Genomic DNA, 16,498 nt, shown 5'->3' on the forward strand with positions numbered 1-16,498 from the left:
TACACCCTGGACTGATCACCCGGCAATCACAGGTCTGTAACAGTGCTTTATCAGCCTTAATCAATCGTCATACCTCCCATTTGCTTAGAGTAATACATCCTTGATAATTTTAGATAAGTCACATAACTAGCATAACTAATCAATATCACTGTAAAAGTGCCAGTGTTAGCCAAAAGGCAAATTTTCAACTGCTGTCCCTCGGCCTAATGTCAAGTTAACCATTAAAACAACAAATGAAACGCGACATATAAAAAAACAGAACAGCAAAAGGCAGAACGTGGACAGCTACAGGCTAAAGAAGCTCGGGACAATAAGGCAGCATCATGCAAAGTGGGACATATAAGCAACAATAAATACAAGACGATAACGAGGACGATCAACAAAAGCAGTTAGAACATGGAGCATTACAAAAGATGTGGCACAAGCAGACAAGCAGCGTAAATTGTTAAAACTTGACAACATAAAATCACATTGCGAAGGACGTCACACAAGCAGACAATCAGCACAAATTATTCAGACTAACGAAACATAAAATCACATCACAAGACGGGTAAGAACAAGAACGAGAGCAGACAGGGCATGCATGCTCACTATGGCGTATGTTTAAAGGGAGGATGTTCTAAAACTGGGAAGCTCTCACTATGTGTGGTCGAAAGATGTTTTTCTCCTTGGGAAAGCTATGTCTGCTCTTACTCTTGATCGGGTTAATCTCTCACCAACATCTATCCATCCATCCATTATCTATACCATTCATCCTGTTCAGGGTCGCAGGGGGTTGGAGCCTATTCCAGCTGACATAGGGCGAGAGGCAGGGTTACACCCTGGACTGATCGGCGGTCAATCACAGGGCTGACACTTAGAGACAGACAACATTTCAAGCTCACACTCACAACTACGGACAATTTTAGAGACGCCAGGGAGGGAGGAAGCCGGAGAACCCACGCATGCACGGGGAGAACATGCAAACTCTACAAAGAAAGGCCCGCTTCGTCCGAACTGGGATTCTCCTTCTAGCTGTGAGGCGACAGTGCCACCACTTTATGTAATTTATTTTGAAATACTTCATGCATCTGCAACGCTTTAGTCAATCTTTAAATTGACTTTAAAATGGCTTCATTCTAACTCTGATCTAGAAGATTCCTGAGGCCTGACTTCTTCTGCGTTCTCATGTCTTGGATTATTTTTACATTTGACATTTCATCTTCACTGTAGCAAATGCAGGAAGGAACCAGATAAATTATATGAATATATATATATATATATATATATATATATATATATATATATATATATATATATATATAATTAAGATTATATAATCTTATAAAAACAAAACTTTTAGAGATGGTGCTATAAAAACTTTTTATTGTCAGCTGCAGCCAAGCTTGTCACTTTGATAAGTGAGCAGATTGTGAAGCCGCCATGTAGTGCGTGACATGTAGTCTGAATAAATGCAACAGCGAGCTCGCCTGGCACTCAGCTAGGCGTGGAAAGGAAAACACAGAGTGGTTGAATATGTCCAGCTGCAGTGTGGCCACATGGGGGCAGTAGTTCACAGTTTAAAACTTTAATGATGGGTGCAAAATGTTAGTGTGCACACAAATGCACAATCAATAATATAATAAGGTTGTACTCTGTCGGAGCAGGGAGCATCCATTTTGCATTAAATGACAAACAGAACCCAGGACTTCTGTTATTATTAGGTTTGTCTGAAAGTACCAAATAAAATATAAACATAAATGGGCAAGTATCTTAAAGTATGGTACTGTAATGGCCTGCGCTGTGGTTGCATGCCGATACTCCGGTTGTAACAGCAGGCTGGAGGCTGCACCGAGAGGACTCTTTGGAAGTGACAGACAGGTTGTCGAAGCAGATGCTGCTCTCTCTGAGGTAACGGGCCAATGTTACGAGCGGTCAGGGGGATCAGCAGCTTGTCTTAAGTGAAGGACAGCATGAAATATTCAAAGTGCTGACACTGCATTTTATTTTTCACAGACATTTGAATGAGACGCTGCCCGTCACAAATTCACACTGCTGGAACAGGCACTCGGGGAGCTCATTAGCAGAGCTGCTGTAGATGCTGGTGTGATTAATGGGAACAGCGATTTAATTAGCACTAAACATTAAGATGAAAAATAGTTAAAAGGCATTTAAAAGCTTTCTTACCGTCCTTAGGAGTGCTAGCAGTGTGTTGAAATATAAAAGTGTGTTGCTGTATTGGAAAAAAATGTAATTATTTTTTATTTCTAATTATTTTTTCACATGTTGACGGAGTGATTTCTGCTTATATTGCCTTCTTGTCCTTGAGAAGACAGCCCAGCTGGTACAAGCTTAATTAATATCTCTATGCAGCGAGACAGCTGCTGAAGGGTCTGCAGCAGCAGAGACAGCAACTTGTATAAACTGCTGTTTTTATGAACTGACACACGTTGGTCCAAACAAATATAGGAACAGCCATTTTGGCCTTTTAAGTTCTGCATAGGTTATATTCAGACCTTCCTTTTTATGGTATCGGTTGTTTGTGCAGTCTTATAATGACCTATTTATTCCTATTGTTAAGCAGTGACCTCTAGTGGCAGTCGTAATTTAGTAGTGCACAAAGGAAAAGGTCCACATAGGGAGTTAGGGGTGGATTGATGGGTCTAACGAGCAATCTCCTAACCATGATTTATAAACAGGAAGTGGACGTAGCTACTTGGATTCGACATCGCAGCCAGTGCTTTAAACCTGTATTCTTTTTGTGGCCACAAGGGGGCGACTCCCCTACTTTAAACATGTCTAATTGTATGGAAACAGATTTAGAAAATGAATGACCCTTGCCTCAGTTAACGTCTTCCAAATCGGGCGGCTGTGGCTTAGTGGAAGAGTCGGTCGTCTTTCAATCGTAAGGTCGGAGGTTCGATCCCCAGCTCCCTCAGGCTACATGTCGAAGTGTCCTTGGGCAAGACACTGAACCCCAAATTGCTCCCGGTGGCATAGCCAACAGGTATGAATGTGATATCTGATTGACAGTTGGGCACTTTACGTAGCAGCCTCTGCCATCAGTGTGTGAATGGGTGAATGTGATATGTAGTGTAAAAGCAGCTTTGAGTGGTCGCAAAGACTAGAAAAGCGCTATAAAAGTACAGTCCATTTACCATTTACCATTTACCAAATAAGTTCATAGTCTCATGTGTTCTTCAAAACAGCATGATGCTAGGGTGCTGGTTTAGCTCAGCGGTTAAGGCGTGCACCCAATCTATGGCAGCACAGTCCCCTATGCAGCAGCCCCAGGCTCTACCCTGACCCTTGGCCACCCGCTGCAGGCTCCTTCAGATGCGCCCGACAAATGCGTCCTCCTCTTCCACGAAGGATCCATCGGGTGCATCTTTCGCAGCCCGACGTATCCCAAGATTCATTGCGCGCCAATTCAAACGAGATGGCGGACTCTTACGTGGCCAAAGAATATACTTTTAAATGTCAAAGTTTTCGGTTTCAACTCAATTGAATAGCTAGCGTTAAACACGAGAGGGCCCTTGAAAGAAATTATCTTTAAAACAATAGGTTAAGTTTACGTGTCGTTAGTTATGTTAGCTAGTTAGCCCACTAGCTACCTGTTGCTAGGTGACAGGAGCGGTGTTTGGTGACGCGAACAGGAAATCCTCGACCAGACCGTCTCATTCCAGTTCGGCTTTAACGGTCGAATGACTCATCCTCCGTGGTCCATCTCCTCTGAAGGCTGCAGCCCCTGAATTGGGAGTGCAAGAGAATGTTTGGGTTGTTTGGCAAAAAAAGTCCAGTTTTAGTTCAAGTTGTGGAACTAGTTGAGTTGGTGGAGCATATAATAATAATATGTTGTTGATTGTTACTTTTTAATACTATTTGCCACTTTCTGTAACTGTTGTATAAAAGCAGTATCACACTCGAGGTTGTGATGTTGTACTGAATATCAGCATGGCTGTGATTCGGGCGCAGGCACGAGGCCACTGGCCGAGTGATGTTGCTTAATTTTACTTCAAATTGGACTGTTATTGACAAGTCACTACCAGGCTGACTTGTCAACCGGGAGAAAGACTCAACTACAGGAATCCTCTCTGACATCCAAATATGGTCACTCAAAAAACGCCAGGATGGCGATCGCAAACATGCCAAACTCGAGGCTTCAAAACAGGAGTCCACGTTACAGAGGTTTTGTCCACTTCTTTTTAATGTAATATACATACTGACTAAACTTAAGTCACTAACATCCTTTGTAACATCAGTACATTGTTTGTTTTATTTTCCCAAACCATGACCTTTCCCGAAACCAAACAGTTTGGTGCCTAAAGCTGACCAGACTCTCTGTCACAATGTTAACCTCGTGTTCCACATGCTTGTCTGGTCTGCCTGTTGTTCTGCTCTCCAACACTTATTGTTTTGAGGGTCATTTGCAATTGATCTTTTCTGTCGTTTAGCTATGAGGACTTGTTGGTTTTATGGTGTACATCGGCGTCACATTTGCAATCAGTCAGCCTAGCAGGGTTATGAATGATGATGAGGCTGTTTCTCATTCTCGTTAACCAAATGATCTAATCCCAAATGAGCACCTGTGCCCTCGCTGGAAATCTCCTGATTGAAAGGAGCGTGTAAAACCTGAGGAATTAATATTTGACCTACAGCGAAGGAGATGAAGGTCAGGACTCTCTCTTTCTGCATCTTTCTCATACGCTTATCCCCCAAACGGACTGCTTCTTCTCACGCAGGTCAGCGGCTGTAATCAGTGTATAGATCTGAGACTTCTGTACAGCTTGTTAAGACAGAAAGGTCAAAGGTCGATCAACCGGCAGTCCTCCTTAAAACCTGATGGTCAAAACCTACATGATCTTTGGAGTTCAGAGGCCAGACAGAAGCTAACGATATCAGACCTCAGTGTATTGGTTCCCAGGGTTTGTAATTACACTGCAGAGCAGCCAGAGAAGGGAATATTGACTTGGATAGAGCAGGAGTGAGCTGGGATTGTGGGACTTCTGCATAACATGATTTTTATCTCTCTCGTTGTATGTTCTTTCATGAGAGTCACTGTTTGCTTTCTAAGTTTTATAAGCTCACTGTTTGAAGAGATTTGAAGATGATGCCATGCCAAGTGTATAATATTCCCTGATGGTGCATTTATCATCAAACAGGACGCGTTGACCCCCAGACAAGAGGATTCACTCCCTCCTCTTTGACTCCTGGGAGTCGTTCTAATGAGCTCCATGACATTACCCCTGAATGCCGGATAATAACCTTGCCTGTAACAAACAAACCTTTTACAGTTCAAATTAAAGCTTAATTAATCTCATAAGAAGTTGTTCGGAGCCCCGAGCCTGCACTCCAACAATTAAAGCTGGAAGGAAACGTGTGGGGGGTGTGCACTCATAATGGGTCATTAAGGTTGCTGCTGAAAGCTGCTACTTAATTTATAGTAAATAAGTGGACAGCCTCTCTCTAACACACATTCAAAGCTGTGTGAGTGTCAGCAGTGGTTTACCAAACCCTCGCTGACCTCCCCTCAGCTCCTCCTCCGGGGGGAATCCCCGTCAGCGTCTTAAGTAACGCTGGAAAATGTGATCTTTTGCGAGGTCAAACCTTTAAGAGCTGAGGGAGCAGCTGGGGACACCAGAGGAGCTTATTTACCCAGAATGCATTGTTGTCTTTCATTATTCCATCCTTACTGTGGATGTACAAGCATACAGGGCTGGGTATCGTTTGTGATGTTTAAATACCTGCAGCAATACAATATCATGAGTTTAATTTTAGATACTAAAACGATGCCTTGTGCAGCTTTTTTTCCTTTTTATTATAATTAGGGATGCACGATATTTGATTTTTTGCCGATATCCGATATGCCGTTATTTTAAAACTTATTTAGCCGATTACCGATACCGATATTTTTTTCCCACACACCTAATTGCAGAGATCATCAACTCTCTTCTGTATTGGAATCAGCGTACAGTATAATGGTGATACTCTTATCACATTTGTTACAACGGTCGGGGTGACGGATCTTGAGATGGTTAATCACCGAAGCTGAGCAGTCATTGCAAATAGCAGTTTTGCGATCTATTCCGGACACTTTGAAAAACTTCCACACCACGGACATTTTGGCTTCTAACTCTCTCATGCTGCAGGTAGACACACGTGATGTCATCACGCTGCGCTGCGCAGGTCTTCTTCGCGCCGGGGACATTGCGCCGAGGTCGGGCATTTAATCAAGTATGCAGCAGCCCATTATTTTATCAGTTAATTATATCGGCGTGTTGGCCGATATCCGATATTTCATTTTTAAGCCAATATCGGCCGATACCAATAACGTGCCGATAATATCATGCATCCCTAATTATAAATACATCAGTTTCCTCAAATTAATCTGTTTATTCTAACAAAAAGCAGACTGACAAGTGTGGGTATTTTCCTATCTTTGTTCTCTCACTTTGAGAGCAGTCCCTCCAAACCCTGCCCTCGCACTAAATTATACTCTGCTTGTGCACAAACTGTACGCTTGCACTCAGATAAATTGTCGCTTTTTACTTCTTCCTGTACTCAACACGTTTAAAAACAAGAGTAAGACCAATTCAATCAGGAGAGACAAGTAAATGAAGTAGGGAAGAACATTTATTTTACGATGACGATGTTCTCATGAATCATGGTCAGAAGTCTTTGGCGCTTGCACTCTACGGGGAAATCGGGTAATGGAAGGGTGTCGGCCCTGAGCAGGAGTCCAGGTGGAGGTGTTGGCTCATCATCTAAGGTTGATGAGATGATGAAGCTGATGAGGAAGACCTTAATTTTTAAAAGGGGTTAAAATGATTCGCAATAGTAAGTAAGGTGATCAAGGGAAGGTGCATTAAAATCCTCTGTGCATCTTAAACCAGCTCCCTCACTCTGCGTGTGCTTTGTGCTGTAATACCCAGTACAGGGGATAAGTCAAAATCAAAGCACTCATATTAAGAGCTGCTGTCTCCCTCTGTGCCTTAAAGCTTCTGTTACCACTGAAACAGAACCGCCATACATTTGATTGCTGCGACAGGGCGTGAAAGATTTATGCTTCAAAGTGAAAGTACTTTGAGACGGAGGAGAAGGTTCTGCTGGCTGGTTACGTGTAGGACAGTGATCGCGGGGAAATCAAGAAGACAAGTGAAATATAAAATCCCATCCTCTTCCAGGCACGTCGCATACATCAGCATGCAGTTCCCCAGACATTATGGGAAAAGTGTTCCTATGGAGGAAAGATAGAGGCCATTTAAAAAGCGGCCTGAAGTCCAGATACTCAGATATGATTGAGTTCTCTGATATCTCTAATATTTCACCTTCCTTTTAGACATTGCCCCCAGTTTTTATTCCGCCTCCGTCCTCCCAGACATTCATATATAGAGCAGGACGATGAGTCATCCCTTTTGCATAAGGCAAGGACGTTTTGTGCCTGGACTAAAGAACCATAATGAATCTTTTCTCTACTTCCCTTTTCTTTATCTTTCTCTTTCCGTTCCTCCTTTTCGCTGGGCTCAGCTTAAACCCCGTCCCTGCGTCCTTACAAAGTCACTCAACTGGATAAAGTCATTTACCTGGAAGAAGAGGGGCGAGAGAGGGGAGCAGACCAAAGAGAGAGAGAGAGAGAGGAAAGGTGGGCCGAGCAGGGAGGGGAAGTCTTTGACGATTAGCGTGTTTGTAAGGAGAATGAAGCAAAAATGGAAAAAGAAATGAATCGATGCTGAGTGAGGTGCACGGAGAGTGCAAGGATGAAGCCTGAACACTTTGAAAAGACAGTCTTTTCTTTTTGACAAACAGCAGAACATTTGTTTCTACTTCTTTATTTATGTCTGCAAAAAATCCCCCAAAATAGAAAAAGGTGACGGTTGAAGAGAGAAATATCACGCAGGACACAGAGAGAGAAGATAGCAGCAATAAATTGGCATCAGAAAAATCTCTGTTAGTCTCCATTGAATTAAATGCAAGAGACTAAAGAGACACATTTAAAGTGTGATTATGTAAGTTGACAAAGTGTGTGAGATGTATTCTTGTTTTGTGTGTCAAAAAAGATGATAATATGTATCCCCTGTATGTTTTGGGTTTTAGCTCATTTCACCTTGTAGGAGCAGCTTTGTCGTTTGTTATTTCGGCTGCGGTCCTTCTCTGGGTAACTTCCCCTTGTGGTAGAGTGCGTAACTGGGTGTGGTTTCATATTCATTAGCTGCTCACTTCTCTGAAAGGATTCATGAGGATGAGTATCGAGCTTTCATATGTTCTGTCAAAGGAGGGAAGCCACTGGGCTTTCTTCAGGCGCACTCGTTTAAAATGCCTTTATTGAATGAGGGCATCTCAATGTAAAAGACATGAACGCCGACCGGCTTCAACCCCCATCTGGTCTTCCTCAGGGCGTGGCTAGGAAGACCCCATGAAGTCGCCGTTTATTTCTTTCCTGAAGAAAGCCCAGCGGCTTCCCTCTGTTAACTTTTTAGCCTTCAGGAGCACCTGGCATTCACCTGGAGTTTAACACCTTGCTCCCACGAGCACTCGGGATCACTCTTTATCTCTGATATTTCCTGTCAACTGTCACAACCTGCTTCTTCCTACAGCAGTGACTTCAGTCTTTAAACGCATCTGAACTTCAGAGTATATCTTTACTTTAATGCATCACAATAGAGACCTCACTAAGTCATTAAACAGCATTCATCACTCCCATAACAGTCACTACACACATATTTGAGCGCTGTAAGTGCCACTTCCTGTTTGGAGCATATGTGACGCTGATTTATACCTAACCCTTAGAATTACCCCAACACGTCATTTTCTCGCATCACAGCATCTTCCACATTATAGACTATTTATGAGTAGTAGGACACTGCTAATTTATTGGACACTAGCTGCGTCGCTCCAGACCCTCAACTAAAGGACTTTGGTGAACTACTGACTTTTCTTCTAGTGCCATCAACTGATCAGAGTTTATCCAATAATTAGTTTGACTGAATATCTTCAAATCTGGCGGCATTACTGGCCTCCGTAATGTGCTTTATGCTTAATGCTTATTGCATGCTAACACGCTCAGCTAAGACATAGGTTACGTGCTAAACATTAGCATGGCATCGGGATCAGGAACAGGTAACACACTGATATGTTGATGTTCACATCCTTGTTAGATACCTTCTGACTAATCCTACTTTATATCCCCCCCCCCCCTCAAAGACGAGCAGCTGTTTCCTGTTGTATTCTTATTTTGATGGATGTCTTTGTCTTGTCTTGTCTATCTCACACTCTGCTCTGGAGCACTGTTCCTAGATTAGTTTCCAAATAAGTGTGTGATGCTGACATACTTTCATCCCTGTGCGCTGCTTTGTGTATCTCATCTGCCTCCCGACACAACATGACAGTGTGAGGGGTCACTGGGAGGTCACCTGACATAACAAGAGACAATGTCTCACAATTTGATCTCACTGTTATGTAAAGGAAGCTCCTCCACTGCTGACATGGTAAAGTACATTCAGCAAGAGTGTATAAAGTACAACTATCTATCTATCTATCTAGATGATTATTAGATCATTTACATTTATATTAGCATTTAAAGAGGATTGAAAGTGGAGTTTGCATGTTCTCCCCGTGCATGCTGGACTTCCCTCTGGGTTACTCGTGCGTGAAAGGTTGTCTGTCTCTACGTGTCAGACCTGTGATTGACTGGCGATCAGTCCAGGGTGCACCCCTCCTCTCGCCCAGTGACAGCTGGTACAGGCTCCTGCACCCAGCCTCCAACTCTCTCGGCCCGTCCTGTCGTGGCAGGTGGCCGCTCACCAACAAGTCTGGTTCTGCCTGAGAGAAGGAAGTTTTTTCCCTGACACGCTGCCGAGTGCTCGGTCACGGTGGATAGATTGCGCCTCTGTTAACAAAGAGTAGAATTGTTGTAAAGTGTCATAATATAATAACTTATGCTGTGATTTGGCGCTGTATAAATGAGTATTGATTTATCGATTGACTTTTTGCTTTGCTCGTACACACGTAACCTAAATGAATAAGCTCACAGATTCGTTCTCTACTTTCTTGCCAGCTTTCCAAGCTTGACCTTGGTCCTAAAATCCCTGTGGTCATAATATAGACCTTTTAGGAAAAAGGGTAAATGAGCTCCGGGCTATAGAGATACTGACTTCACAGGTCGATTGTCATTCTGCACGGTTTATTAGTCATGGCGCTGATGAGATTACCGCTGCCATGTTCTCCCTGTTAAATCTCCCTGTGCAGTCCTCTGCACAGCCTCGCCCTCTTTAAAAAGAAGCTGATGAGATAGTCAGGACTCTTGGTGTTGAGCCCAGAGGTGGTCATTTCACTTCCTCACACCTGCTTCTAGCAAATGTACAAAACTATTTTCACAGAAAGAAGGCAACATTTCTGCAAGGTGCTGCATGAACATTTCCCGACGGTGATGATAAATTGTACTGACGTAAAGAACACTGCTAACTCACCGTTTCTCTTCGACCTTTTATTCATGTTTTGGTTGGTTTTCTACGCCTACAACAATCACATGCATGGTTAGACTCTGTCTCTTCCTCTTTTCCCCCTGTTTCTGATAAACTGACCTGCTGTCAGATGATACACACTGGTGCTATTTTCAGAGATCAAAGGGCTGCTCATAAAAACAAGGTTGGTAACTTATGCCGTGGTGAAAAATGATGCCTGGTTGAACAAACATGGCACTCCAACAGCGTACCCCAATCCGAGCCCTCTTCTCCACTTCTCTCTGTGCATAATGTTCTCTCCCGGTGGATTATAAACAGGCTCTCCCTGCCTGCTTCCCACTGCAGGGGTTCATGAATGTAGACTACTCATTTGCAGCAGGGGCTGCAGTTCTCAGTAATTTCATTGATTCACACTTTTTTCCATGTTTACAAATCAGAAGTTCTATAAACCTACGGCCTACATTTGTCACTTAAGATAAATAATACTAAAGTTAGTCTGACAAGCTGCTGTAGACTGCAGAAGGTAACATGATGCATGAAAAGCTTCCCCTCTTTAGGAGATACTTATATACAATATGTACAACACTGTTTACAAGTGTTCAGTGGTGCAACACTTAGTCGCTTTTAGGGTCGTTTAACTGTCTTTGGCTCCGTGTATTTCCTGCAGTGAGAGGGTTTCTTGCAGTTCATTGGCCAGCTGCAAGAACTGTTTGATGTCATAGATAGAGTACTTCACCAGCTCGCGGTCTTCCGCTGGGCCTCTCACCATGCAGGACTGGCTTCATGTTTCAAACAGCCACGTTGGCCAGCCTCGGGTCCGAGTCCTGCTCGTAGCGGTAATGGTAGACCTCCATCTGGTCTCGGCACGCCTCTCTGAGGTTATTGAGCCACCGTTTGATGCCTCCCCGGTTGAGGTACAGCACCATGAGAAACACCACCCCTATGAGAGCCAGCACTATCCCCAGGAACACGTAAGAAACCGCCTCTAGATTCTCGTTCATACAATCCACGTCCTCGGCCCGGAGCTTCTCCACGGGAATCCCCCTCTTGGCCTCCGGCTCGCTGCACATGAGCCACCCTGCATCCGGGCACTGGGAGGAGTTCTTCAACCAGAAGTAAAACGCCTCCAGTTCACAGTTGCATCGAAACGGGTTTAAAGACAAGTAGACGCGTATGCGCCTTTGCTGGTACAAACTTGTCACGTTTTCCCTCCCGATGCTCTCTATTGAGTTATTTATCAACACCAGCGCGTGCAGGTTATAGATATCTAACCTCACCAGGGGGAAAACATTCAGACCGTTTCCCGCCAACTCCAGCCTGTGGAGGTAGCGCAAACTTTGCGTGCTGAGCGCATTTGAAAGCTGCGCCGTGGCTTCAGGCAAGATAGAGGAATTTAGGTAAAGAGAACGCAGCTCGAGCAACCCGTGGAAAGCCCGGGCTGAGATAGACTCCAGCTGATTGTGGCTCAGATCCAGCAGATGCAACCGGGGGAGTCCCAGGAAGGCGTACGGTTCAATAGCCTGGATCCCGTTGTAGGACAGCGAGAGTGTCGTCATTTCCAACTCCGTGCCGTTGATCATGAACGCACCGCGCTGTAAAGTTGAGATGTTTCTCCCCTTGAGTATCAAGGTGGACGTCCACTCCGGTATGTCTCCCGGTACGTCGGTGTCCTCCCCGTCGCGGCAGGTCACCGTCCCCGAGTCTCTGGCACAGATGCAGGATGCCGGACAGGCTTCATCCGTCCTTACAGGCGAGAACAACAAACACACCAGCGCTGCGTAACACCAACACCACCGCTGCCACATAGAAAACACACACTTTGAATTGTCGGCACTGTAAAATATCCACATCTTCTCCCTCATTTTAGTTCCAAAAGCAGGTGTAAACCGGCGTGTCCCGCAAAAAAGACCGACTAAAATCCTCTCAGACATGTAGAGTAGAATCAGTCCGGCATCGGTTACTTTGAACCATCAGGACAGGAAAAAAGCTCTTTCCTCTGTCATCTCGGTGTTCTGTGACTCCAGCTAGAGAAAATAGGAGTTTTCTGTGAGAAATTCACGCACAGGACGGCGGACAAGAGCCGACTGTGGCTGCGTGGAAAGCTGCTGATCCGCGCTCCCTGGGTGGTATTTTTGACGCCTGTCACTGAGGGGGAGAGAGAGAGAGAGAGGGAGAGAGAGAGCAAGAGAGAGAGAGACGCTGCAATACAAGTACTCCCAAGTGCTCCTAATTCATAGTTAATAAATGTTGCCTGGACGAGAAATGAGCCCATTTATCAAAACTGCATGGTATGTGGGATAATTTAACTCCAAGAGAGTCGGTGGTTTCCTTTCTACATAATGTTTCCATTATAGCAGCCCTAATTTACGGCGTCTTATGCTCGCTGCAAATCAGTTGCAGTAATTATGTGCGGCCAGTGGAGCCTGTTTAATGAGGCCCCGGTCAGTTCCCTCCGATTGATCCCTTTGCCAAAGAAAGAAAAACTCGCTTTCGGAGTGTTGGTCACGCTCTCCACGTCCACAGTTTAAAGTTGGCAAACAAATCAATACGCTTGAACACATAAACGGCTTCCAGCACGGAGATTTGCATGAGCATGTGGTGCAGGACTGACATGGAGACTGACTATTCCTCCACCAAACCATATAGGCCTTCACATTCTCTGCTGAACACAGTGAAATACGCTTGACAGTATATCAGCTCAAAAAAAGTATCAGAGTAGTCAGCAAGAAAGAAAACGATCATAGAAAGAAAAAAGTCTTAACAGAACAGGAGTTAGAGGTTCAGCACTATGGACAGCTCCACAGAGCACTTCAGTACTGCTCTTTGAAGGATTTGTTCTTGTTCTGTGTTCAAAAGAAGGCAAAAAGCCTTCAAATATACAGATGAAAGCAGGGAAGAAGAAAGAAGGATTAACGTTTTTTTTTTGTTTTTTTTTATAACCGACAACAAATGCAACGTGAGAGGAGTACGAAAGAGAGTATAGGGAAAGAAGTCAGAGACGATGAATGGATCAGCACCACGGATAGCTCCGAATGGCAGTGCAGCTCGTTTTGAGTGCAGAGAGAAAGAAGAAAAGGAATAAAGAAGTGGGAAGGAAAGTCTGTTCAGGACAAAACAGAGAGATTCAGGAGCGTGGAAATCACAGATAAGTAGATTAACACTGGCAAAACATGATTAAGGAAAGATAGAAAGGCTGATTACTACTTAACAGTATCCATTCCTGACTGTCACATCTCACAGCAGTCACAGTAAGCACAATAGCAGTTCTGTTCTTTTTCACTAATTCTTCTGTCTGCATGTTTGTTTACTGATTGGGTGAGAGCACACATCTAGACTAAGAGCATCAGACCATGGTGTGTTTGTGTGTGTGTGTGTGTGTGTGTGTGTGTTCTGTCCTGATAAAGCAAAAGGTGTATCTGCAATCTGCATTGGATTTCAGAGCCAGCCTGTCCAGTTTTTCACATGCAGGGTCATGATGACTCGTCTCTGACCTGCACCCAATAGGAACAGCTGCAATTTACAAAAGTAAGTTTTACTTTTGAAAATAATCAGTATGAATATTTTGCTTGCTATTCGTGGGAGTGATGTGAAAGCGATAAGAGGTATTAAGGAATAATCTTGCTGCAGAGTTACCAGGTAACAGGCAGGAATACAGAGGATTGCAGTAGCTAACAGAGAGGACTCAAAAGCATGGATAACCATCAGCATGAATGACAACAGTGGATGTGATAAAACACAACCAAATTGATGGCACAACTCTCAGGGGAGCATATATAATGAAAAATGGGCCCTAGAACGGAACCCTGGGGCACACCACAGGACAAAAGAGGACAAGTGGAAACCTTTTAATCAGCACATACAAAGATCATTCAGTTGGATAAATGATGGCAAAACCATTGTAGAGTTACGACAGATTTGCCAACCTATTTTTTTACCCATTCGATTTAGAATATCGTGATTAAAACCCACAGTACTAATTATAATATACTCTAGACTCATGATGGCATTTAGATATACTTAGCCACACTACGTAGCTAAAAGTATAGACACCACAACATCACTAACGTGTAGTTTAATAAATGTTTTTTAAAACCATGGGCATTAGGCTGCTGCTGTAACAGTGTCCACTCTTCTGGTTTCAGGCTTTCCACAAGATCTTTGAACTGTGCTTCAGGGATTTGCACCCTTTAAAGCCACAGCAGCTGTAGTGAGATTGGGAATGGATGGTGGGCAGTAACCTCTATTGTTCTCTATCCATCCTGGATGTGTTAGATAAGTCCGAGTGTAACATCCAGTTAATCTTTGCATGATCCTTCTTCTGTTTTGTTTTGAAAGTCTAACATCTGCTGTCATTTCTATTCCTGTCGTTGTGTCTCATGGTCCCTCGAATATCAGCACCTGTACCCAGCACCATGTCGCTAGTCTACATAGTTCATATTCTCCTTTGTTCTCCCTTCTCCTCTGCTGGATCGTCTTTTTTCCTCTTTGTGGCTTTTCCTAGAGTTGTTTTCTATGTTTTTGACTTTGCCTTGTTACTTAGTTTCTGGATTTTTGCCTGTTCCCTGACTGGATTTGTAAGTTGTTCTTGGACTGACCTCCTGTGTGCAACTGCCTTTTGAATTCCCAGTGTGTCCTGTTACATCTCTGCGTATGACTTTTAGATTTGTCCTGTGCCTGTAGGTAAGGCCACTTGCCAACCTCTGTTTTTCCACAATGGGAAATCCATATCTTGGGCCTGTTTTTTAAGGAATTTTCAAAAAGAACCCTCCCGAAACTGGTGCCAAAAAGAGAAAAGCCCTCTTTTGTAGCACTGAAACCTCCCTAATTGGAACACAGGCAAGAAAGAGAGCAAATGAGTCATTCCCCTAAAATGACAAACTATTCTCTTAAAGGTCAATTGCAAAGGTAGAGCATATTTAGCCACTGGGGAAGGCTTGAGCTGAGTGCAATTTGCTGTCATACTCAACAGCACTCTATCTGGATGGACAGAAATGACTATGGAGAGGATGTAAATATAGACACTGGGAGGGGGAGAGAATGAGACGCAGAGAGGAAACAAGACAGGAAGAGTTAGAGAATGATGGAGAACAGCCTTACTGCTGGTGCTCCTGATAAGCACACAGGGCCATATTAACGCCGGGTTTGCCCATTAAGGCAAATGGGATAGTATTTCTTCCTCCAAACAAACAAGGACACCAGATCAGTCCACCTCCTCCTTTCCTCTCAGGACCCCTTTTGCCTGCTCTACAGGTGTCCGCTCTATCTGCTGGTGCAGACAGCTGATTTAGCGCTGGCTGCTGCTGGGATATTGTTATGGTGCCCTCCTCGCGGCCTTCAACTTGACACTGAACCTTGTAATTGATTTACCCAAGGCTGCCCATCCCTATCTGCTGACTACAGTGTGTATGTGTGTGTTATTAAACTTGTGTGTGAGCGACCAGTTGCCAATAGCCTTGGCAGTCATTTCTGACAGCTGTGGTGCACACGCTAAATTAGCAGTATTTGGTTTTTGCGTGTTGTGTGTGTGGAATTAAATGTCCACAGAATCCAACTTTTACATCTGATTTCATCTTTGGTGCATCACTCGTCATTCATTAACCTTGTTTTATCAGCCAACCTCATCCGTCCTACATCCTCCCTCCAGCTGGTGAATGACGGATACATGCTGGACTTCCTCAGAATTAAGTACGATCTAAGACGACCCAGGCGAAGGACACAACTGTATGCTACTGAAAGACTGTAGAAACAAGTCTTCAAGGCCTGTAGTTGGTCCAGTAGGTGAGAGCTCCCAACAGGACTCAACATAATGTTGTCATAACTGTTTGATGGCCATTTTGCCTTAGATAGGACAGCTGAAGAGAGACAGGAATCACAGGGTGAGGAGAGTGTGGAATGACAAGCAGCAAACGGCCGAGGGCGGGAGTCAAACCTGCGGCTGCTGCACGGAGGAATAGCCACTGTAAATGGGGCGCATGCTCTACCTACTGAGCTAAACCAGCACCCCAACCCTTCTTCTTCTATTGGACACAATACAGAGTTCGACATTAACCGGGACCCGA

The 16,498-nt window shown here is 44.1% G+C and overlaps 1 protein-coding gene across 1 annotated transcript; it reads right to left on the bottom strand.

Moving 5' to 3' along the window:
- Positions 1-11,227: 11,227 nt before the first annotated feature.
- On the bottom strand, positions 11,228-12,301 carry tpbgl (trophoblast glycoprotein like). The gene has a single exon (XM_069665569.1). The coding sequence runs from the start codon at positions 12,299-12,301 to the stop codon at positions 11,228-11,230; it is 1,074 nt and encodes a 357-aa protein (XP_069521670.1).
- Positions 12,302-16,498: the final 4,197 nt, after the last annotated feature.

This window comes from Semicossyphus pulcher, unplaced genomic scaffold, assembly GCF_022749685.1.
Source record: "Semicossyphus pulcher isolate SPU_LCO1_2020_fin unplaced genomic scaffold, fSemPul1.0.p SCAF_10, whole genome shotgun sequence".
NCBI lineage: Eukaryota > Metazoa > Chordata > Actinopteri > Labriformes > Labridae > Semicossyphus > Semicossyphus pulcher.